Below are 25,986 nucleotides of genomic sequence, written 5' to 3' on the forward strand. Positions count from 1 at the left end.
CTTCACTGTGGTGAATCTTAATTCCAACTGCTTTATTTCCTTCCCAAATTATCTTGGGCAACTCACATAGTCCATTGTAGCCAAGGCATTTCTGTTCCATGGCTGCATGTAATAGAAACCCAACTGAAATTATTACCTGGAAAAGGGGAGTGGGGTTATTTGAAGACTGTAGAGGGGCCTCCTGGGTTTCCTAGTAGCTGGAACTGCTAAGTAGTTAAGAACCAAGACTATTTTCCTGTGTGTTTCTCTTGTGGGGCCTGTTGGGTTTTCCCCTTGTGATTCTCTACTTCATACCATTCTTCTCTCTGTATTCTGGTGGCTTTTGTTTGCAAAACAGCTTGTACAGAGTCTGTCATACCGGTGCTTTGAGGGCCTTTTCCTCCAGAGTCCACAGCTGATGGGCCCTCCCTCCATATTTTTCAACTTCTAGAAAAGAGAATGAGTCTGACTTGCTTAGATTAGCCTCTGAATGGATCCTCCTTGAGTCAGGTGTTCATACCTGGCCATTTGCTGTGGCTAAAAATAATTAGAATCTTGAAGACTGTGACTTGAATGCAAGTAGGCTCTGGCCTCTGGTGCTAATATCCAGACTGTCTCCCTAGTCTAGTAATTGGAAAGGAATGGGAGATGAGACAATACAAGTATAGACCACTTTTTTGAGAAGGTTGGTTGTGAAGCTAGAGTGGGGAGTGAGCAGTAATCAGAGGGGAAAAGATGATCGAAGGAGAGACTGAGCATGTTTAAGTCTTATGGGAGGTATCTGCAGAGAAGATGTTGAAGATACCTGTAAAAGAGTGGTATTCCGTGGTGGCACAGTTTCTGAGATGACAAGAAGGGATTCAATGCACAGGTGACAAGATAGGATGAACGACATATCTTCCCTGATAAATAGAAAGAAGGAAAACTGATAAAATGTTTAAAAATTAGGACAATAGTTTTTTTGTTTTTTTTTAAGGGAACTTTATTTTTATTTATTTATGGCTGCTTTGGGTCTTCATTGCTGCACAGGCTTTCTCTAGTTGTGGTGAGCGGGGGCTGCTCTTCATTGTGGTGCGTGGGCTTCTCATTGTGATGGATTCTCTTGTTGCGGAGCACGGGCTCTAGGCACATGGCTTCAGTTGTTGTGGCACAAGGGCTCAGTAGTTATGGCTTGTGGGCTCTAGAGTACAGGCTCAGTAGTTGTGGCACACAGGTTTAGTTGCTCCGCGGCATGTGGGATCTTCCTGGACCAGGGCTCGAACCCGTGTCCCCTGCATTGTCAGGCAGCTTCTTAACCACTGCACCACCAGGGAAGAAATTGGGTTTGTTTATTGGAGAGACAGTAATAACCCTGTATATTTCAGTATCACTTAATGGCTCTGAATTATTGGGTGCAGGTTTAGTATCTCCCCATCCAGAGGGTTATATTGGCCCTTCCATAAGAGTAAGCTTCAATTATCTGAAAGAATAACTTAAACTTTTATCTGATTTTAAAATGAATGTTATATTTTTAATTCTTCAATATGCTCTTTCTTTTTGTTTCCATCTAACAGCTTTGTCTTTCTGTTATTTTTCATAGGCTTTGGTGAAGCATGTCCAATCTAAAGGATATCCAAATGAACGTTTTGAACTTCTCACCAACTTTCCTCGAAGGAAACTCTCTCATCTGGACTATGATATTACATTACAGGAGGCAGGCCTTTGTCCTCAAGAGACTGTCTTTGTACAGGAAAGAAATTAACATCATGGCCTGACCTCTCTCAGCTTACCCCTTTTTTTCCCTTTTTCTGTGAGATACCATGTCACTGAGTATGTATTTTGGCTCATAGGACCATAGAGCCAAAGTTGGGCAAGCAAGTCACCTGCCTTCTCTTTTATTTCTTGTTCTCTCCTATAATCAGTCTCACATACCCCACCCCACCCCTCTTTTTCTCTCTTCTCCCATTTTCTTCTTTTTCCTACTTTTCTCTCTTTCTTACCTAATCTGGTGACCAAATGGAAGTGTTAGGATAAGACCTCCTAGTACTGGCAGCAGGAAATGTATGTTCCAATAAGTGGTCTCTTACACAGCACTTTTTTGGGATCAAATGATAATGTTACTCCTCAGACTCCTTTGGTAAAGGAATGGCTAGATTCAGAATAAGAGCAGCCTCCTTTTTTTGTAAGCCCCATGTTTAGTAGGGAGAGGAAATTCTCTAACACATGTTTTGTTTTATTATTCATGTAGGAAATAATCGTGTAACAGTGTCCAGGGTTTTGTTTACATGGAAAAAGCGTCCTTTATAATTATTGCTCATCATATTTAAAATTTTTTTCAAAGGATTCCCATCTTCCCAGCTAGAATTGTTTCCATGATATGTGTTATTGACAGAAAGAATGTTAACCTAGGGTGAGTAGCATGGGGTGGCTTTCAATATCCTAGCCTGAGACAGCTTTCTTTATTACTCTATAAACTATCTTGATCCTGCTAGTCCTGGAATGGACATTTCGTGAGCATATTGTGGTGACTGGGATAGGAAGGTGCTTGCTGTTCTTGCCAGTGCAGCATAATAGTTCCTTTGGCCCTTCCATTGTTTGGGTCCACAAGTGATCTGTAGGAAGGCAGATGTTCAATAATCATGAGTACAGTGGCTTGTAGTTGTAACCACTATGGTTATTGATTGTCCTATGTACTTTAAGGCATACTTAATGTATGCCCCAGGGGAAAAAGAAAAGATGCAGCTGAGAGTTGCTAACCATGTTCCTTTGGTTAGAAATAATGATTCATTTTTTACCCTTGGTTGGAACAGTCTCTAAAAGGCTCTGGTGACTGAATGAGCCTAATTCCTCATGCTGTTTCTTGCAAAAGGTATCAAAACTGAAAACCTCTCTAAGTAGAAGACCTTTAAAATCAATTCATAAGACAACATTTAGTAAGGGAGGTGGGGAAGATTACCAGTAATCTTCAGATGTGGGTTTTTTCTGCCAACAAAAGCCACATTCAAATTATAGTTGATGAATGCTTTTTTCAGTATTATTTAGAAGAGGCCATCTTGAATCTATATAATATGATTTGACTTATCAGCTTCACATTATGCTCGATTCTTATTTTGAGCTTTAGAGTCCTCTGAAGGGGTAGTAGTAACTCTGGTGGCAAAAATCAGAACTTTAACTTGTTATAAAACCATAATACAGAATGAACGTATTTTGTCAATTGGGGTTTAGATTGACTGATTCTTCTGCTTGAGGAACATAAATTGCTATTGCTCAGAGACCTTTAGGTTCCCATCTACTTTAAGATCACTCTCTTGGCAACTAGGGGATTAAAAAAAAAAAACATGCTTGTTTTTGCTAGTACACAATTAGCGAATACAGTTTCTAATGGTTGGACTTTGAGGGACCCTCTCTAAAGAATGAGTTATGTATCTCCTCAAGGAAATCATGGAAAATTCTGTTTATTCTTCAGTGAGTCCTATTGAATTAATGTTCTTACATTTTTTTCTAAGTCTGTGTAAGTGCTTATGTATAAGTATATAATTGTATAAATATTTATAAATATATTTATATAATTACAATTTCATTTATACCTTGAGTCAAAGTTCTCTCTTTAGATTGGTGACTGAGTAATACCACTTCGGTGTTTTTTTCATAGGCTCTCGAGGCTAACTAGCAGCTTCTGATTTAGTGAGGAGGCATGGTTTTCATGTTAATTCCTCAGTTGTATCTCTGAAATTGGATAATATACTTGCTATCTGAAGAAAAGAGCTATATACAAAGGTGCATTAGAGGGTAAAAAAATTGTTGGTTGTAGACAAGGTCAGAAATCTAGAAATTCAGGGAGGCACAGGGTAAGAAATGAGGTTATGCTCAGTGTTGGTGCTGTCATGGCACCTATCTCCACTCGGCAAAGTCACAGCTAAAGTCCAAATCTGTCAAAAATACGAAGTCAAGAATTTTCCCCATAGGATTCTGTTTCATTCTTTTACCTACTAGTTTCTTTTTATAAAACATATCTAGAGAACTTGAGACAACATGTTCGTTAATGATAAGATGTAGTTCTTTCTGATAAGCTCAGCCCTGGCATATCCATTTATGAGAAACCAAAGTGACTTTTTCAACTTCGATTACTGTGAGATGACCACATCAAAGTGATATAAGTAAGCATATCAAAGAGATAGGGCATGAGATACTGATCCAACTTAGATAAAACTGGAGTGTTTAGAGTACAAGATTAGAGGATTTTATTTTGAGGCAGGAGTGTAATTATCCTGGCCTTGATATAGAGGCCCATGGGGGAGGCATTATGGATTGTACCCAAGAAGAGTATGGATTGTGCTTTGTTCAAGAACTTAATCCACTTAGGTAGTATGTCTTATTTCTTCTGCAAATTCCTTAGCTCTTTGGAGGAGAGGTTTTATTGAATAGATAAAATGATGTTAGTAAGATAGGTAAAAATAGTCATTCCTTGTAGGTATTGGAAACAGCTTGAGAGAGATCTTAAAAGGTAAGGAGGAAAAGAACAAGATAGACTTTGAGAGTAAATGACAGGAGACAAATATAAAGAGATGAAATGAAAACTAGCAGGGGAAAGGTAACAGGAAGTCTTTTGAATTTGATTTAGGAAGGAACCAGAGAAGAGAACAGCTAAATGAGGGAAGAACAGGGAACTAATTTTGAGTAACTAATGTGCAAAGTACTTTATGTGCATTTTCTCCTTTAATCTCCCTAAGAACTCTACCAAATGGTATTTCCCCCATTTTATAGATAAGGAAGAAAATTGAAGTGCAGAGAACTTGTTCAGGATGTCACAGCTAGTAAGTAAGTGGCAAAATCAAAATTGGCATTCATGCTTTTCACTCCCATGCTGTAGTCTCCTGCAATAGCAGTCAATTTGCTCAAAAGGTTATCTTCGCATTGTTTGGCTCTGTAAGTTATCATTTGATTTTTTTCCTTAAAGCTTGTGAGATTTGTGCTATGCCTATAAATTCTTATTTACACTGTTATTTTGAGGGGCAGATTACTGATTGCTTTTTTAAAATGATACAGTGATGAAAATGTAAGAGGAAAATAACTATGGCATTATTTGCCAAGAAAAAATGGAAAGGATAAAAAAGAATTTTATCAAATTTTTAACCATTTCTCAGAAAAGATACAATTATCTTTTCTATATCCCATCTGTATTAGATTATTGAAACTTCTATGTGTATATTTTTAAATCTCCTATAAAATTCTACTTCCTTGATTCTATAAGTTAACAATTATTTGAGTCCTTAATCAAAGTTGGAAAAATCTTGAAATCCAAGATCTGGTTCCTGCCTGTTTTATCCAGTTGGAGAGACACACTACACTTGAGATAATAGGAGAATATGTAAATGCTTACCTTTTTGAGACTGAACCATAATTACAATAGAAGTTTAGAAAGGGTAAAGAATAGTGTAGGCTTTAGTTAGGAAAATAAAACTGGAAAGTGGCAAACACTGTGGCTCAGATTTTCTTTTGACTTACCTGTATTCTTTAGTTCCACCTTTTGTAACTACTAGATTTAGGGCATGATGTTTTAACAGTAAGGCATAACTAGTACCCAAGTAGGAAAGAATTATTGATTCCAGGATTAAAGATTTTAGCTAGCAGGGATCTCACTTGGATACTTAGGAAAATACCAGAGGGAGCCACTTGCTACTGAAAAGTGAAGGAAAGATTTAATTTCTATACCCAGGTACAAATTAAATGTATAGTACAATATATTATATATGATATGCATAAAGGGCACTATATGTAGGCAATAAGTGTACTTGGGTAACAGCTCTGCTTCTAATTAACAGAGAACTGGACTAGATCAATAGTTCTTAGTCTGTTCAAGTAAAAGGGCTTGTAATTTTAAAATTCAGCAGTGGTGGGGAGTTGTGGGGTTAAGTATAAATATCATTAATTCCATAAGTGGAGAAAATGTAAATGTGCATATGGAATTGCAGACCTTTTGCAGAAACTCTTGGAACCTACAGATTGTAGACCACTGAATTAGATTATCTCTGAATCCTTTCCACTCCAAAATTTAATGCTTTTAGTCTCTTACCTTTATTTTATATATTATCCCTAGAGTAATTAAAAGTATACTTGTTAATCAGTTCTTGCTTTTTTTTCCCTGTGTCCAGGTTTCATTTGCCCAGTAACTTGCTCTACCCTACTGTGATGACTGTAATCTCCAGAAAGGAGAATATAATAGTTACAGATCTAGTAATGATCTTTTAAACACAATTCATTACTTCTAAAACTTAATGCTGTGTTCCTAATCAGTGTTGAGTATGACTAAAATGTAATGAGAACCAAATATTTCACTGACACCAGAGTTAAATTTTATTTTGTATGTGTACTTAAACAAAGCACTTTACTGGCTGAGCAATTGTTAGGAAATTGATTTGTGTAAGCTGTAGAAGTCACACTTGGTTTTGACAGAAACAAGTGTTTCAAGATCCAATTAGGCCAACTTTTTAAAATATTTCTTATCCCATAGAGTGTATCTCCATGGTGTCATTCTCTCTCTGGCCCTCTTTCATTTGGAGCCAGAGAGAGAGAGTAAATAGTATTCAGTAGTACTACTCAATAGTAAATCATGGGATGGGGGTTGATGAATAAGTAATGTCTTGTGTAAAACTAAATGAGAGTAAGAAGAACCCACCCTTCTGGTGAACATGGCAGTTTTCCAGTAGGACCACTTAAAGACAGCTGTGTACTATGAATATTCAACTTCATTGATTTGCCTTGCTTAGCATTTTAGTTACTGCCTCACCATGCAGTTTAGTATTGCACTGTACACATTTTAGAATGGTGGTAAGAATGTTCTTTAGTACTGAAAATAACCAACAGAGAACACCAAGCCTGACATTGATTTCTCCTGACATGTAGAAATTTGGTATTTCAGTGATGGCTATTTTGGTCTTTGATTCACCTATGTATCAATCCTGCTAGAGAGACAGCTTAGAATCTAGCTTTTTTCAGTAGAGATTATGATGACCTTGGTAGTTTTCCCATGAAGTGATCTCGTGGTTAAATTATTGGATATAATGAGACCCTTAAATTAGAAAATCTTTTAATATAATTTTCTATTTTATTTTTCTATTCTCTTCTTGATTTTTGACATCTTTTCTCAGAAAATGTCTTGATTTTTAATGAAAATTGGCTGTGTTTAAGAAATTCCATTTCTAAATTTTAATATGTAACATTTTTCATTTTTCATAAATTAATAGACAAGGAAAGAATTTGAGGCAAACATCATTTTTATAATTCATTTTCTCTCTACCTAAGAATCCTTATTCCAAATATAGAATAGCTAGCTCCATGATACCCCTCCGCCTTTTTTGGCCTATGGAATGCAGTTGTATTGCTTAGAATCTCAGTCATTCTCATAAACATGATAGTGTTTGGTACAGGCCTTGCTTTGACATATGATCTCAAAGTAGAGTTGAGCAATCTAATATGAACTACTTTAATAAAACATAATTTAGCATTTCTGTATTTTCAAAAGATAACCAGATTTATTTGTAGGATTAGAGATACAAATACCGATGGTAGTATTTTGCCTAAGAACAATCAAATATTAATCTATAAATATGGAAAGCTGCCTTGTTGTATTTAATTCTCTTGCAACAAACAGCAAATTTTTGTTGTTTGCCTAATAGTATTTCCTCTACAGAGATCAAAATGCCCTAAGATTTTATATCCCTTATAAGGTCACTTGGGTTTACAAATTGGAAGAATAAGCTGGACTTAACATAAGAAAAATTTTACCTCCATTAAAAGAAGTTGTTAATCTAACTGGGCCACCATGAATCACTCATTTATTAGACATGGTAAATAAAATGGGAAACATTTCAAATAATTAGATAAATTCTGACCTGGAATTGAATTCTCCCTTCCTTAAAATCTTTTCTATTTGCTTTTTTCATAAACTCAATATGGGCATCGTATCTGATAAGGGAGAAATTCTTGATATGGAGCCATTCCCTGCCATTGTGCTTTTTTCCCCCTCTGTCAAGGTCACTGACTTTAAGTACATGTCACCAGGATATATTTCAAGTTAATGGCATTGGAATGTTGATGCTCAGTTGGATATCTTTCTGTTTTCAACAAAATGGCTTTATAGTATGCTTTTCTCAAAGCTTCTGTGTTCTTAATAATGGAAAATATCAATAAATGGTGTGATTCAAAATATAAATAGGTTTTTGACACTGATAATCAGATGCTCTTAACAGTAGCTTTTTGATAATTCATTGCCCTGTAAGTTAAACCTCATGTGGAGTGACCATTGCCACCAGAAAATCCCCTCTTACATGCTAATTAGAATGAAAGGAGTATGTGACCTCCACTTTTCAGTTAATGAGTAGGAAGTTTGTAGGGGCTGTTTATCTTACCTGTTGGGGGACTTGGGCCTTGTTACTTTCCTCGGTTTGTCACTTCGGTTTGGAAAGGGTATTTAAAACTTGCTGGGAAACAGACAGTAAAGCTATGAGATAATCCTCTAGTCTTAAATGTAGAGAAATGAGTACCAGTTGATGCTACCACAATACTTAGACTTTGAGGGGCTTCCAGCCAAGCTTTGGCATGAATTTTAGACACAATTTTATTCACTCTTAAGAATCTTTCTTTCTAGAATGGTTTTCCCTTTGATTGTTAACAACTTCTAAGCATCTGGTGTCTTTTTTTTTTTAACCCTTTAAGAAACAAAGTAGGTATTGATTGTTCCATGGAAACACTCAGGAGTGTTTGTAGGCTTCTGTGCATGCTTTGTATGAATTTAGTTTGAACAATGCGTTCTGAATCATCTGGGATGTCCAATTCTGGCATGTCTTCACTAACTGTGTTTTTTAAACATTTTCCATGTCATTTTCCAAACCTCACTTCCCATCTTATTCAGAGAAGTTTAACCAAGGAATGAAATTTGGGGATAGGGATGGGGGTGGGTTGGGGGCTTGAGTGAAGTCAACTTAGGGTATTTGCTTTAGTGTTCTCAAGCAGTTTCTCACAGTGTTTAGAAATTCCCTGGGATGTTTGTGTACTCACCTTATTCTGGATAAAGTGGTGGTCTTAGTGAGATTTGCATTCTTAATGCAGGACAGGCTCTAAATTTAATCTGTAGTGTAACTTTGTTATTGAATCCAAGAAGATAATGGACAGAGACAGTGCTTCTATTGTAATGTTTCTGGCAAGTGTTCCCTAAAATGCACATATGTATAGTTTTCTGGGCTTTAATCCCGTGGTGCTAGGAGATATCATTTATTTCTGCAGTTCTTCTCAAGAGTGGGAAGAAGGCTTTGGGCCGTGTGAGAAAGGGGCAACTGGATCATCCACTAAATTTTTTTGTTCAAGACACACTAGAGACCCTCCTGTATTTCTAGTAAGTGATAATAAAGGTGCTAGGGAAAGCCTTAAATCTGAAGACATATGGAGGCCGTAGAAAATCTAAACTTGTAGGAGGAGAAAAACAAGCCGTTAGATAAAGCAGAGCTGTAACTGCTGGCTAAGACTCAATGGAACTTCCACTTGCTCTAAAACCAGGGAAATCTTAGATAACTGGGTGTGATATATCTATAGATACACATAGTCTATAGGTAAATAATTTCTAAAATGAGGATCTTTCTCTCAGTTGGTGATCCTCTGGTTTTGGCTGTACCAAATTGTGAATATTCTTGCTGTGTTGTACCCAGTTGCTTTATATTGATATTGCAACTTGAATTGGGGAGGGGGGCGGTGGGACATTTGGGGTTGGGGAGGGAGGGAAGTCTTTTGAAGACATCAGCTCACTGTGCTGAGAGAGGGACCAAACTCAAGGAAACCTCTGATCTATAAATTCAACTGCTGCATTTTTTTATAAATACATGTAAATGTCCTGTTGTAATATTTGATCTTGGAAATAAAATCAAAAACTTTTCAGTATTAGTTTTCTTGCATTATTGTTTTTGTGAGGTAAGACTCTGGATACTACTTTTGTTAATACAATTCAGGTTTGCTTGCTTTCATATTCTCATGTTTAGCACACTGTAGTATTTATTGAAAAAGGTTAGTTCATAGTCCGGTTGTCAAGGGTAAATGTTTGTTAGCTTCTTCTCTGCTCTTAGTTAACATGTTGAACGTTCATGATAAATGCTCTATAAATGTTGGTTGAACTATTCATGAAATCACTGGGTTAGCTAGCCTTGTAAGGAAAGTAAGATTCTGTATTTGACATATTGGCAGTTCAAGCAGTGTCTAGTCTTTCAGATCAGCAGTGACTAATGACTAAGGACTCAGCTTAAACAAGTGAAGGAAAAAAAGTAATTACTAAATTAATGGGAGAAAAACCAGGAGTTATGAGAGACCATGATGAGCAAAACAGACACAGCCCCTGCCCTCAAAGAACTTTCTTTTTAGTTAGGAATACAGATAGTAAACAAATAAAAAAATATAGATTTGATTCAAACACTATGAACAAAACTGGAAAAGGAGCCAGTAGAGAATTCTGCTTTAAATAGGATGTTGGGGAGTTAACATTTAGACTGACACCTGAAGGATGAAAAGAAGGTGTCCCATACTAAGAGTAGGAGGAAAACTTCCAAGGAGAACAACAAATGCAGAGGCTGTGGAGCAGGAAAGTTTTTGATGTATCCGAGGTATTGAGAGAAGGCCAACGTGTCTTGCATGTAGTGAGCAAAGGGAGTGGCATAAAATGTGTAAAAGCCAGATCATACAACACCTTATTAGGCCCGGTAAGGAGTTCATATAGTGTTCATATAGAGTATAACAAGAAGCCATTATTGTGTGGAGGGTGGATTGCAAAAGAGCAAGAGTAGAGACTATTGCAATGATCAGGGTACAAAACGGAAATTGCCTGGACCAGCGTCATGGCAATGGAACTGGGAAGTAGTATACAGATTAGAGATGCATTTTAAGGTAGAAATTTAAAGGCTTAACTGTTGGATTAGATGTGGGGCAATGAGGGAAGGAGAAATCAAGAATGACTCAAGTTTCATGCAATGAATAGGTATTAGTGTCATTCCTGAGGCAGGAATGGGGGATCAAGCAGATTTGGTGGGATAGAAATCATTTTGGATGTGTTAATTGCAGCACTTCCAAGTGCAGGTGTAGTATAGCAAGTTGGACACGTGATTCTGAAGCTAGGAAGAGAGGTGAACTGGACTTAGAGATTTGAGAAATCATCAGCGCTGTAGATGGAGTTCAGTGCCATGAGAAAGAATGAGGTCACTCAGAAGAAAGTTAAAGAAGAGGGCCCAGAACCCAGGCCTGGAGATCACCAACAGGAAGAGGCCCCGTCTAGGAGGTGAGGCCAGTGAGGGAGAAGAAACACCAGAGTGGGTTGTCAAGGGAGCCAAGAGTGAGAATGTTCAAAAAGCATCTAGTGGCCAACTCTAATTCTTCCTAGGGGCCAAGTGTTCATTAGACACAAGAAATCATTGGAGACCAAGAACAGTTTCAATGTGATGTTGGAGATGGAAGCCTAACTTGAGTGGGTTGAAGTTCGTAATATTTTTATACTGATGAAGAAAAAAGGAAAAAATCCCAAACTTCCTCTTCAGTGGACTGGTATAAATGGCAACTCTTTCAACATCACTTATCTTCCTTTTTTTCTCTCTCCAATTGAGGAAAATGTGCACTCTTGTTTAGTCAGCTGTCAGTCAAAGTTGAAGCCCACCCACGAGGAAGCTGATTAGTCTGTCACTCTTATTTGGGAAACACTGGCCTGATTGTCCTTATCTTTTCCCTTTCCCTCTACCAGTGAATTCCATTTTCTTAACTTCCTCTATTCCTTGCTCAAATCCCACCTCCAAACCTCTCAATATCCCCCAGAATGGGACATCTGTCTATCCTGTTTTCGCAAGCCTTTCGGCCATGGGAAGCCTTTTATGGCATTAGGCAAATTGTTTTCCCACCCAGGCCCCATTCTTAATTTGTGCCCACCCTAGACTCCCATTTACTTTTCCCTAGAAATATCACCAACCAAGTGATAACTAGTAGCTGTGTCTCCAATAGAGCCAAATTCTGATATTATTAACATATCTGTAAGAAGGTAATGTTTAGTTCTTTCATGGCAGTGACCAGGCCTCTGTGGCCATAGAGGGCTTACCACAGGGGAATGAAGAATTTGACCTAAGCTGGCCTTACTTAGTAAAACTTTATTGCAAGCATATAGTTTCTAAAAGAAGGCTCTTGTTCATCAGATTAATCATTGAATTAATTGTCACAAATTTACCCTAAGGAACAGGACTTAAAAGTTGCCCTCACCAGCCCCAACTAAGTTTGGCACTTTAAGGTGTTAAAACCAAATTTCCATCATTTTCCTTTGCCGGGTTATACCTCAGATTGGAATTGCTGGGTCATAGGGTAGGTGAATATTTAATTTTGGTAAATGATATTGCCAAACATTTAACCAAAGGGGTCCTACTAACTTACACTCCCACCAGCAATGTTCCAATTGCTTTACATTCTCATCAACATTTTTAATTTAAGCCATTCGGTTATGTGTTTGGTAGTATCTCGCTGTGGTTTTAATTTGCATTTTCACGATGAGTTAGAGCTTTTCATATACTTATTGGCCATTTGAGAAGTGCCTGCTCAAGTTGTTTTGCCCAGTTTTTACCGGTTCTTTGTCTTCTTCACTGGTTTGTAGACATTCTTAATTCCAGGCATGAGACGCTTGTCAGATATATGTATTATAAATGTTTTCTCCTGTCTATAGTTTGCTTTTTCACTCTCTTAATGTCTTTTTTTTTTTTTTTTTTTTGCGGTACGCGGGCCTCTCACCGTTGTGGCCTCTCCCGCCGCAGAGCACAGGCCCCGGACGCGCAGGCTCAGCGGCCATGGCTCACGCGCCCAGCCGCTTCGCGGCATGTGGGATCTTCCCGGACCAGGGCACGAACCCGAGTCCCCTGCATCGGCAGGTGGACTCTCAACCACTGCGCCACCAGGGAAGCCCTCTTAATGTCTTTTGATGAAGAGTGGTTCTTGATTTTAAGTTCCATTTATCAATCTTTTTCTTTATGGTCCCTGCTTTTTGTGTCCTGTTTGAAAAAATCTTTGCCCACTTCCCACTGCATTTTTATTTACCTATGCTATTTATATGCCTCTTCCCCACAACTGTGAGATCCTTGAGGGTAGAGGCTGCTGTATCTTACTCTGCTCTGTAGACTCAGAATCTAGCATAGAGCTTAGAACATGGTAGGAATTCAGGAATCACTTGATTAATGAATTAATTCATGCACTGGATGGAGTAGCACACATCATCTCTGTGCACAGAGATTTTACTAATGATGCAAACAATAGTGAGAAAACCCTTGATGCATATATATGAGGAATAATTATGTTATTAATATTCTTTTAAACTGTATGTGAGCTGCTTTCTATGTGTGAAATTTCTATGTATGCAGATGTATATGTGCCTGACACAAAAGCTGGTAAACCACTATTGAAAAGTTCATTAAATAGGATCCAGTACAATGAGGTATCACCTCACACCAGTTAGAATGGGCATCATCAGAAAATCTACAAACAATAAATGCTGGAGAGAGTGTGGAGAAAATGGAGCCCTCTTGCACTGTGGGTGGGAATGTAAATTGATACAGCCACTATGGAGAACAGTATGGAGGTTCCTTAAAAAACTAAAAATAGAATTACCATATGACCCACTACTGGGCATATACCCAGAGAAAACCGTAATTCAAAAAGACACGCACCCCAATGTTCATTGCAGCACTATTTACAATAGCCAGGTTATGGAAGCAACCTAAATGCCCATCGACAGATGAATGGATAAAGAAGATGTGGTACATATATACAATGGAATATTACTCAGCCATAAAAAGGAACGAAATTGGGTCATTTGTAGAGACGTGGATGGATCTAGAGACTGCCATACAGTGTGAAGTAAGTCAGAAAGAGAAAAAACAAATATTGTATATTAACGCATATATGTGGAACCTAGAAAAATGGTACAGATGAACTGGTTTTCAGGGCAGAAATAGAGACACAGATGTAGAGAACAAACGTATGGGCACCAAGGGGGGAGAGTGGCAGGAGGGGTGGTGGTGGTGTGATGAATTGGGAGGTTGGGATTGACATGTATACACTGATGTGTATAAAATGGGTGACTAATAAGAACCTGCTGTATAAAAAATAAAATGAAATTCAAAAAAAAAAAAAATAGGATCCAGTTTCCATTTTCATCGTAAAAGGGAATCATTTAGAGCCCAATTGAATTCTTGTATCTCCCCAGAGAATTGAATTTTGATAGAGGATACTAGGCGAGGGCTCACAAGCTTTCTATTAAGAAGAAACGTTTATTCACCTTATAAAACACATTTACAAACTATCTCATTAGATCCTTACAACAGACCTAAAGCAAGTAAAATAAATACTAGGTTAGCTTCATCATGCAGATAAAGAGATTATAGCCCAGAGAAATTTGACTGGCTCAGAGTAACAGTGAGTGAGGTTGAAGGAAAATGATCCTATGTCATCTAACTCTACACTCTATACAGCCCCACATATTGATGCTTGAGATATTTTTTTTCCCAGCCCAGATTCCAACTATCTGTTTGGAGGCAGTACTATGGTGGTTTGGCACCTAGGAGACCTGGGTCTCAATTTCTGCTACAAATACCTATTAGCTATGTGAACTTGGGTAGTTCACTGAGCCTCAGTAATAATAATCTGCTCATTTGTAAAATAATGCCTACCTCACAAGTTTATTTTGAGAATTAAATAAGATGCTAGATGCCCCTCCTGGGTTAGTCCTCTCTTTTATTTCTTCTCAGCTTAGCAAAAAGGATTTTATTTGCAGTGTCTGTTAGAACAGTTCTTAATTAGGCAATTAGAATGGTTTGATGACAGAATGCCAGATATCACTCAGATTTTAGAAGGTATTTCTGTTCCCAACTCAATGGCTTATCTAACAGCAGACACTCTCATATCAGTATCATTAAAACGGTGGTACAGATGATGGTGGCCTAGAGCTTGAAAAAAAAAGTTAGAAAGCTATTAAAGGAGCCACAGCTAAGAGCAAAATAAGGAAGGTGATAAGGAAAAAATGATGGCCGCCCCGCTTAGTGCTGTTTTTCCAAGGAGCCCAAACACTGCAGTGAGTGAAACAGATACGGGCCAGTAGTGTGTGAAAAAGTGTTGCTGCTTGGGAAAGAAAGGAGGATAAGGTATTTCTCATGGGTGCATCCTCTGACTCATTAAGGCATTTTAGCTCACGAGGCCATGCCTCCTGGTTCCTTTCTTAGGGTCACATGAAAATGAGTAGAGGGTGGGTCATCAGGAGAGGGCTCTTCAGGAAGAGGAAAGCTCCTTTGTTGCAGGCCTGTGGGCAGCGGTGTGCGGGCATGCATGCCCCCCCACACACACACATGCCTGAGTGACTTCCACATATAAATAGCGCCTCTCTGACCCTCTGTAGGAGTCCTGAAAGAGGAGCCTCCAGTCCAAACCTGCAGGAGTTCCAGCTGAGGCCACAGGAGTTCAGACCCACTCTGAACACGGAGCCCTTCACCCTTTCTCTCCCATCCTGATTCTTGCCACCGGATGCAGGTAAGCAGAAATGGAAGGGCCCAGTGAGGGGATGGCCAGGGAATAGTTTGGTCTAGCAGTTAAGAGCACAAGCTTCCAACTCAAAGGAGATCTGGCTCAACCACTGAGCAGCTGTGTGACTTCAGGCATCTCTTTGCCTCAGTCTATCAATTTCAGGCCTTTACACATGCTTAGAATACTTTTCCCTTCCCAACTTTGCCCGTCTAATGCCTCGTTGTCAAGTTTTAGCTCATACAACACTCCTTCCAGGAGGCTCTGCCTTGCTTCTGCAGACAGGATTAGGCAAGTGCTTCCATCACACCTTCAGCTGGACTGTTCTGCTCCACACTTTCTCATTGCCTGGTTAGTGTCCCCACCAGACTTTAAGTTCCTCAAGAGAAGAGTCTGTCTCTGGTTCACCAGAGTGAATAGTGCCTGGTACATAGTGGTCACAATACATATTTGACTGGTGAAAGAATGATAAAAGTCTGACTAGGTGATGATTTAGGTTGAGAGACACACAGAATTTAAAGTCTCTTCCTCTATTTGACTCAGCTGATCACTTAAACTGTTGCCCAGACATCTAGGTAGTGATTTGTTCACCCAGCCAGGATCTCAGGTTAGAACAGGGCACCCCTAAAGCCTGGTTGTGAGGTTTTACCTTATGATCCTGCTTGTCTCTTCAGATATCAAATTAGCCAAACTCTTTGCTAATCTCCTGGCTCACATTTGTGGAAGCATTTCTCAGAATGTTGTGATTTCTAGGGGAACAAATCAAGGGGAGGATGTGAAACTCCAACTGAGCCACAGCCCTCCTAGATGCAGCAGCACAGCAAGTGCTTTTAGCAGATTAGTAGGACAGCCAGGATGCTCTGAATCCCACTCATCCCAAAGGCCATGCTCAACTTAGTTTTCCCTCTGCACGTTCATATCTTTTAGCTTCCCTTCTAAAACTTTCCTGATAAGAAAAATTTCCAAAGAAGAGATTGTCGGGGTGGGGAGGTTCATGTCGGTGATCTATTGTCTAGACAGGCCTTACTCATAGGTGGAATGATTCAAAGGAGGCTGAAGGCATTCCTGAACAAAAGGTTCTTCCAGCCGGTGGTCTAGAGTGTGCCTCAATGTCCGACCACACACCAGTCCTTTCTTGGGCCCCTGACAAAATGTCAGTCATCTGAGAGGCATGTGGGTTAAAGTCGTTACTTGCCAACACCCTGGACACACACTGAGAGCGCGGCTCTCAATGGCAGGAAGGTCTGGGGAGGGAGGCTGCATCACAAACTGTTTGGGTGGGTTGTGATCATACAGATGCCCTGCCCGCTGACAGCGGAACAGGCTCCTCACCCTGAGGACCCGTGGAGAAAGCAGCCAGTACCATACCAGCTTGGAGGACACTTCAGGAAAAGAGGTCTCTGTGGTGGGCCCCTGGGGGAGGGGGCCCCCTCTTCCCTCCAGGTCCCTTGTATCCTTGGAGTAAGGGCCACTGTTCCTCCGTATCCTACCCCCAACTCCTCCAGCGTGTGCCCCCCTCCACAAAGATCCGAACTTCCTTTCATCAGGGATGAGTTATTTTATTCACCGTTTGAGAAACATGGCTTGGAGAGCAAATACCCTGTGGAGAGGGCACACGGTGAAGGCAACTCATCCCACTAAAATATTAGCAATTGCATCAGAAAGTTTCCTGCTGGGAGGAGCAGCTGAGATGAGTTTGGGCTCTGAGATTAGGGAAGCAAATGTCACCAAGGGCTGAGGAGGCTGGGGAATGGGGGTATGGGCGGGCAGGACAAGAGCACCCCCTTTCCTGCCCCAACCAAATGGCCTGCTCAGTGCTGTGTCTAACACGAGTCTCTATATAAGCTGAAGTCTGGACAAACAAAAAAAACCTAGGCTAATCAAGTTTGTTTTTTTTTTAATTAAGTTCATAAATTGTAAAACCGTTTTTAAAAATGTATGATAAAATCGAAATTTAGGGTAGTCGTTCCCAGGAAGGAGTACAGGCAGATGATAGAGAGGGCACACCTGGGGCTTCAATAGTATTAGTGGTAAGAATCTATTTTGTAAACCAGTTGTGTTTACATAGGTGTTGTTCAATTATTCCACACAACTAGCAAGAGCAAATATATTATATACATTATGCTTCACTCTTTAACTCTGAAATATTTCATTATATATGTAGGTGTATGTATATATGTAAAAGAGAGATTGGGGTGGAGGCTTTGATCTATACATATTTTCTGGTTATGGGCAAAGCTGTGTGTTAGGAGGGGAGCATCAAGAGCCTTAAGCTGAGCCAGACATGTAACTGAATTGCAAAGTGGCAACAAACCACTTCTTGGGGATGTCATGGTACTGACTTTTTTCAGGTCCACATTGACATGAGTGTACCCAAATATTACTAGTCCTATTCTAATTCATATTAAAAAAAAATAAAAAGTTCACAGATCAGTGAAAATTTAAAAGGGAGAAACGGCTATAAGTAAAGGTGTGGAGGAGGCATTTTACAACCTATCTAGACATGACATTTTAATTTGTAATCAATTTTATTGATATATAATTAAAATATAATAAAATTCACCAATTTTAAGAGTAGTTTGATGAGTTTTGTCAATATATATATAGTTGTATATTCATAAGAATCTAGATATAGAACATTTTTATCACCTCAAAAAGTTTCCTTATGTACGATATTAATCCCCTCTTCTATTCTCAGCCCCTGGAAACAACTGATCTGCTTCCTGTCACTAGTTCTGCCTTTTCTAGTGTTTATAATTTCATATAAACAGAATCATACAGTGAGTAGTCTTTTGTTTCTGGCTTCTTTCATTTAGCATGATTTTGAGATTCATCCATGTTGTTTCATGTATCAGTAGTTTATTGTTTTTTATTGCCTAGTAGTAGTACTAATTGTATGGATATACCACAGTTTATCTATTCACCTATTGATGAGCATTTGAGTTATTTCTCACTTTTTTGTATTTCTCATTTTTAATTGATTTTTTATTGTGGTAAAATATATATAACTTAAAGCTTGTTATTTTAACCATATTAAAGTGTACAACTCAGTGGCATTAATTACATTCACAATGTTGTGTAACTATATATTACCATTACCTGTTTCCAAAACTTTTTCATTACCCCCCAACAGAAACTCTGTAAACATTAAACAATAACTCCCCATTCCCCCTTCCCCTCAGTCCCTAGTAACCTCTAATCTACTTTCCGTCTCTATGAATTTGCCTATTCTGGATATTTCATATAAGTAGAATCATACATACTTGTCCTTTAGTGTCTGGCTTATTTCATTTAGCATAATGTTTTCGTGCTTCATTCATGTTGCAGCATGTAACAGAACTTCATTCTTTTAATGACTGAATAATATTCCATTGCACATATATATATATATATTTTTTCATTCATTCATCTGTTGGTAGACACAGGTTGTTTCCATGTTTCTAATTTTTAGTTATTATGAATAAAGCTCCTATGGACATTCAAGTACTAGTCTTTGTGTGGGCATGTGTTTTCATGTCTCTTGGATAAATATATAGAAGTGGAATTACTTGATCATTGGTAAGTGATGGTTTAAGAAACTGCCAAGCTTATTTCCAAAGTGGCTGTACCATTTGCATTCTCACCACATATCTATGAGAGTTCTAGTTGTTCCACATCCTCACCAACACTTGGTATAGTCCAACTTTTTTTTTTTTTTTTTTTTTGCGGTACGCGGGCGTCTCACTGTTGTGGCCTCTCCCGTTGCGGAGCACAAGCTCCGGACGCGCAGGCCCAGTGGCCATGGCTCACGGGCCCAGCCACTCCGCGGCATGTGGGATCTTCCCAGACCGGGGCACGAACCCGTGTCCCCTGCATCGGCAGGCGGACTCTCAACCACTGCGCCACCAGGGAAGCCCCTAGTCCAACTTTTTAACTGTAACAATTCCAGTGGGTATGTAGTAGGATCTTATTTTGGTTTTAATTTGCACTCCCCTATGTTAATGATGTTGAGTGTCTTTTCATGTTCTTAGTTGTCATCCATATAGCTTTTCTTTTGTGAGATGAAATGAAGTGTCTGTTCACATCGTTTTCCCATTTTTAAAAACCATTGTTTGCCTTCTTTTTTTGTTTACATTATTTTATTTATTTGGTTGCTCTGGGTCTTAGTTGCGGCAGGCATGCTCCTTAGTCACAGCTCGCGGGCTCCTTAGTTGCAGCATGCATGTGAGATCTAGTTCCCTGACCAGGGATTGAACCTGGGCCCCCCGCACTGAGAGCGTGGAGTCTTAACCACTGCACCACCAGTGAAGTCCCTCAGTTGTTTGTCTACTTATGGTAGAGTCTTAAGAATTCTTTATGTATTCTAGATACAAATCCTTTGTCAGAGGTATATGAGGTCACATTCACATACATATTTACAAAATATGTATTGTGAATATTTACTCCCAGCCTGTGTTTTGTCTCTTCATTTCCTTAATGGTGTCTTTTGAAGAGCAAAATTTTAATTTTGAAGTAGTTTAATTTATCACTTTTTATAGGTTGTACTTTTTGTGTTCTATATAATAAATCTTTATCTAACCGAAAATCCCGATGATTTTCTCTGTTGTTTTCTTGTAAAATTTTTATTAGGTTTAGATCCATGGTCCATTTCGAGTTAATTATTGAATAGGGTTTGCAGTAATAGGAAAAGTATATATTTTTGTTTTGCATATGGATTGTTCCAGCATCATTTGTTGAAGAGACTCTCCTTTTCCTACTAAAATACCATCTTTTTCAAAAATCATTTGATCATATTTGTATAGCTCTATTTCTGAATTCTCTAGTCTGTTCCAGTGGTCTGCATGTCTGTATACACCATTACTTTGCTGTCTTGATTACTGTAGCTTTATAATGTCTTAACATCACATGATGTAAGCCCTCCAACTTTGGTCTTCTTTTCCACATTGTTTTGAAAAATCTAGGTCTTTTGCATTTCCATGTAAATTTAGATTCAGCTTGTCAGTTTCTATGACAGAACGCTGCTAGGATTTTGACTGAGATTGCACTGATACTAAGCCTTTTGATTCATGAACATGGTATATCTCTCCATTTATTTGGGTCTTCTTTAATTTTTCTCAGTAATGTTTTATAATTTTTAGTGTACAGGTCTTACACAGATTTTGTAAAATTTATCCATAAGTATTTTCTATTTGTATGTTATTGTAAATGATGTTGTTTTTTAACTTTTATAATTTATCATTGCTTGTATATAGAAGTACAATAGAATTTTTGTACATTTAATTTTTTATTCGGTAACCTTGCTAAACTCACTTATTAACTTTTTGATAGATTCCTTACAATTTTCTACACAGATAATCATGTTACTGTGAATAATGATATTCTTACTTCTTTCTTTCATACCTGTGGCTTTTGCCGCTTTTTATTTTCTTATTGCACTGGAAAGGACCTCCTGTACAATGTTGAATGGAAGTGGTAACAGCGGACAGCTTTAAAATGACGTCTTTTAAAGCAAGAGGATGACACCTTTAAAATTTTGTTTTTTGGGCTTCCCTGGTGGCGCAGTGGTTGAGAATCTGCCTGCTAATGCAGGGGTCATGGGTTCGAGCCCTGGTCTGGGAGGATCCCACATGCCACGGAGCAACTAGGCCTGTGAGCCACAGCTACTGAGCCTGCACGTCTGGAGCCTGTGCTCCGCAACAAGAGAGGCCACGATAGTGAGAGGCCCACGCACCGCGATGAAGAGTGGCCCCCACTTGCCACAACTAGAGAAAGCCCTTGCACAGAAACGAAGACCCAACACAGCAAAAATAAATTAATTAATAATGAACTCCTACCCCCAACATCTTCAAAAAAAAATTTTTTTTTGTTTTTCTGTATCAAGTAGAAATAATCACTGGCTTTAATAGAGGTACAAGCAAATTATTATGGGATGAGGAGTGTGTGTGTGTGTGTGTGTGTGTGTGTGTGTGTGAGTGGGAGCTGGCAGAAAATGGAGCAATTAAATTCTATCCATTGGGAAATATTTATAAGACGCAGAGTTTTTAAGCAAGTTCCTTGGCTCTTCTTGATCTGACCCTAGGAGGTGACAGTGCCTCTGGTCTATTTCCCCCTCCCCACCCTATGCTCCTGGGGTTTCCCCTAGCCACCAGCTCCCAGTAACACAGCTACCCTGACCCTCTTTCCATTGGTTCCAGGACAGTGTCCTCTCTGTGTGATGGCATGCTCACAGACCTGCTCCCAAGTACTGGGGCTGAGCCTCGGGACTACAGCCCTGTTTGCTGCTGCAGCCAACACAGTGCTCCTCCTTCCTAACTGGGATGTGACCTACCTGTTGAGGGGCCTCATTGGCAGGCATGCCATGCTGGGCTCTGGGCTCTGGGGTGGAGGCCTCATGGTGAGTGTCTGGGGTTCCCTGGGTGTGAACTCCCAAAGTGCCCCTTAGAGGTGGAGCAGTGAAGTGGGGGTGGGGGTAGTGTTTTGATTCCTTGAAAAAAAGCTTGAACTAACAAGCTGACTGTGGGGTCTATAGCAGCTCCAAGGGATAGAAGACTCTAGGAAGACTGGTCAAATGTTGCTGAATTTTGGACTAGGCAGGCTTGGTGTGAACGCGGCCATTCATAGAGTCACATTAGGCTAGTCATCCCAAACTGGCCACAGGTGGCAGCTAGAGATGTAAATTACCCAATCTCTTTTTAACACTCTTCCCTCTTCCCCCAGGTTCTCACTGCAGCTACCCTCATCTCCTTGACGGGCTGGAGATATGGCTGCTTCAGTAAGAGTGGGCCCTGCCAAAGTGTAAGCACCCGATTCCACTCTTCTAATACCTAGAATGTCCCCACATTCTATTACTTTAGAGGCAGAGTGATAAAGAGACAATTTCAGTCTTGGCGTTTGAAGTCAGGTCCTGACCGTACCTCTCTAAGGGTCTAAAAACCCTAAGCTTTTGGGCAAGTTTTCTGAATCTCGGATCCTTCTGTAAAACGAAAGTTAACAGGATCAAGTCCAGGGAGGAAGTGCTTAATGAACCATAAATGTCTACACACATGTGAGGAACTGTTCTTTTTTATTTTATTGATGTATAGTTTACAATGTCCTGTTAATTTCTGCTATATAGCAAAGCGATTCAGCTATACATGAACTGTTCTTATTAGTTTTAGCCTATTGAACCATATGGACATGAGTTATGTACATTGTAGTCATGTGTCATTGATAGAAAATTTCCTGGCTATTTTTCTTAATTTTTCTTGGAGCTGAAAGATTCTCCAGAGATCATCTGATGACTAGATTCTAGTCTAACCTCTCCATTTTACAGATAATGAAGCTGAGGCCCAGAATAAATTTGCACTGTATTAATTACAGCAACATCTATATATATTTGAAAAATCTCAGTACATAAATGTATAAGATATATTGCTCATTCAGTCTCAGACACATGAATTTGTGGCCTTTTTACAGTAACTCTGCATCCTGCTTTGATATCTACAGCCCACATGTTGGGAACCCTGCTGATTCAGAATTATATGTTAAAGAATTAAGTATAAACACCACACATTTCATTCACTATCTGTTCTCAGTCATGTCTGGTTTTCCCCTAGGCAAGTGGTTCTCGACTTGAATGTGTGCATCAGAATCCCTGCAGCGTTTGTTAAAACACAGATTGCTGGGCCCCACGCCCAGAGTTTCTGACTCTGTAGGTCTGGGGTGGAGCAAGATGGGGAGGGGGGGAAATTTGCATTTCTAACAAGTTTCCAGGTGATGTGCTGTTGCTGGGACAGGGACCACATTTTTAGAACCTCTGTCCTAGGCTTATGTCAGACTGATTCATCTTGAATCTTTTAACTTAGAGTCAAAACTTACTACACTGCTTTCTGTGGCCCCTCTCGAGTTCTAAACCAGTCTGACATCAGTGGGAAAACGACTCTGATTCTGTATAAAAACTATATATATATATACGCACACACACACACACACACACACATATATATATATATATATATATATGTTTTATTTAAAATTTTAAAATATGTGTTTTTTGAGAAGAAGAAAAAAAAAATCTGGTATCCTGAGAAAGAAACCAATCTGGAAGTTAGAATCCTGCCAAGGAAATAAACACATTGCTATCTTTTGGGAAGGAAATGAGTGGTGCACAGACCAGAAAAGTACAATGACAGAACTCGAGTTATTTCAGAGTTGACTGTAATTTCTCTCTGTCTCTGCCTCCCTCCCTCCCTCCTTTTCTTCCTTCTTTCCCCTCTTCCTCCCTTCCTTCCTTTCATGCTTGATCTGAGAAAGAGAGGAATCAGGGATGGCAGCTTGGAACTTTTGAAAAAATACAGCTTTCTTTTAAAAGGGTCAGAGGGGGGCTTGCGATAACCAATCTGACCCTTTAAGCCAGAGACTGAATGCCTGCAGTGTGAGTGACAAAGTTTTTGATGCCACTCTGCTGAGAAGCTCTGAAGAGCCTGCTGAATCCGGCTGAACCTGCTGCTGGGACCAGGTGCCAGTGTTTCCCCCTTCTCCATTCCTTCTTTCCCACCCCCTCCCGGCTCTACCCAGTGACCTCATCAGCCAGCCCTACCTTGGCTATGTTTTAAAGGAGGTGCTGTGGGTAGGATCATCCCCATGACTGGGGAAGGCCTGAGCACCAGAGAAGTTAGATTTGTCCAGATCAGCCCACAAGTCACGACCCCCTCTCAGGTTCACTGTTTCTTCTCTCCTTCTGCAGATGCTTACTGCTCTGTTGTCAAGTGGCCTGGCTTTTCTTGGGGCCTTGATTTGCTTTATCACTTCTGGAGTAGCCCTGAAAGATGGTCCTTTTTGCATGTTCGATGTTTCGTCCTTCAATCAGACACAGGCTTGGAAACATGGTTACCCATTCAAAGACCTGCAAAACAGGTAAATGGATGGAAACTTGGATTTGCAGTCTCTTCAGAGAAAGAAAGACACAGAAAGAGACTACAAACTCCTTTTAGTCAGCATTCTAGCATCTTGCTTCTCTGATGCTCAGAAAATTGCAAATGCAACAATAGTCACCCTCAAAAGTCTAGTCCTACGACCTGAGCTGAGGGAGAACCCAGGTTTCTATCAAAGTTGCTGGGATTTTCTTCCTTATTCCAACCCCTGATCTCCTTATTTTTGGGGATAGGAATTATTTGTATGACCATTCACTCTGGAATTCTGTCTGCCTGGAGCCTTCTAAAGCTGTCATGTGGCACGTGTGCTTCTTCTCTGCCCTTCTGTGCATCAGCCTCCTCCAGATTCTCCTGGTGGTCATTCATTTCATCAACAGCTTCCTGGGCCTTTTCTGCAGCCTCTGTGAGAAGTAACAGGTAACGCCCTCTTAATTAATTTTTAAAAATTAATTAATTTGTTTTTGGCTGAGTTGGGTCTTCATTGCTGCACGGGCTTTCTCTAGTTGTGGCGAGTGGGGGCTACTCTTCGTTGTGGTGCGCGGGCTTCTCACTGCGGTGGCTTCTCTTGGTGTGGAGCACGGGCTCTAGGCGCACGGGCTTTCGGTAGTTGTAGCTCGCGGGCTCTAGAGCACAGGCTCAGTAGTTGTGGCACATGGGCTTAGCTGTCGCGAGGCATGTGGGATCTTCCTGGACCAGGGCTCGAACCTGTGTCCCCTACATTGGCAGGCAGTTTCTTAACCAATGTGCCACCAAGGAAGTCCCAGTAATTCCCTCTTAAACATGAGTGTTTTCATCATGAGCTGCCTTGAATCTTTTCTGCAAGAGTGGGTATGAATTATAAACAAATTTCCCTTTTAGGTAGTCATGTAGTAATAATAACAATAATAATTCCTTGCATGTATGTTGAATGATACAATGCATTTTAAATCACATTGTAGGGACTTCCAGTGGTTAAGAATCTGCCTTCTAATGCAGGGGACAAGGGTTTGATCCCTGGTCAGGGAACTAAGATCCTACACACCGTGGAGCAACTAAACCCGCTCTCTCTAGAACCTGTGCACCACAACTAGAGAGCCTGCGTACTGCAACTACTGACCCCGCGCACTCTGGAGCCCACGCACCACAACTAGAGAAGCCCGCGCGCTGCAACAAAGAGCTGGTGCACTGCAACAAAAAGATCCCGCGTGCCGCAACAAGACATGATGCAGCCAAATAAATAAATAAATTTTTAAAAAATCACATTGTAAACTGCAAAATGATATAGTAGTAGAAGAAATAATTATCATTATTATTGTGTAGGAACTTACAGTCCATAAAATGTCCTCCAGCCATGATCTCATTTCAGCCTCTCAAAAGCCCCATAAAATTGGCCGCATGTTACAGATGAAGTTGAGGCTCCTAGAGGATAATGGACTTGCTGCCCAAAAGCAGTCAGTTAGGTTCAGGTAAAGTCAATACCTGACCCCCTACTTTCTAAATTCAAGTTCACTAGCTTAATGGACTGAATTATGTGCTCCCAAAATTCATAGGTTGAAGCTCTAGCCCTCAACGTGACTTTGGAGATAGGACC

The 25,986-nt window shown here is 39.8% G+C and overlaps 2 protein-coding genes across 2 annotated transcripts in view; both read left to right on the plus strand.

The window, feature by feature from the left end:
• The window catches only part of UBXN7 (UBX domain protein 7), a 68,457-nt gene extending 58,572 nt beyond the window's left edge, over positions 1-9,885 (plus strand). The window contains exon 11 of the mRNA XM_060150381.1: positions 1,559-9,885. Within this exon, the coding sequence (XP_060006364.1) occupies positions 1,559-1,720 (162 nt within the window). The 3' untranslated portion in view covers positions 1,721-9,885. The remainder of the gene's footprint in view (positions 1-1,558) is intronic.
• Positions 9,886-15,497: 5,612 nt separating this feature from the next.
• On the plus strand, positions 15,498-24,830 carry TM4SF19 (transmembrane 4 L six family member 19). Its single transcript, XM_060149290.1, has 7 exons — positions 15,498-15,534; positions 16,822-16,921; positions 18,224-18,305; positions 21,699-21,898; positions 22,222-22,299; positions 24,230-24,399; positions 24,650-24,830. Exons 4-7 carry the CDS (start codon positions 21,719-21,721, stop codon positions 24,828-24,830), a joined length of 609 nt encoding a protein of 202 aa, XP_060005273.1. The 5' UTR covers positions 15,498-15,534; positions 16,822-16,921; positions 18,224-18,305; positions 21,699-21,718.
• Positions 24,831-25,986: the final 1,156 nt, after the last annotated feature.

The sequence above is a fragment of the Lagenorhynchus albirostris genome, chromosome 5, assembly GCF_949774975.1.
Source record: "Lagenorhynchus albirostris chromosome 5, mLagAlb1.1, whole genome shotgun sequence".
In the NCBI taxonomy this organism is placed as follows: domain Eukaryota; kingdom Metazoa; phylum Chordata; class Mammalia; order Artiodactyla; family Delphinidae; genus Lagenorhynchus; species Lagenorhynchus albirostris.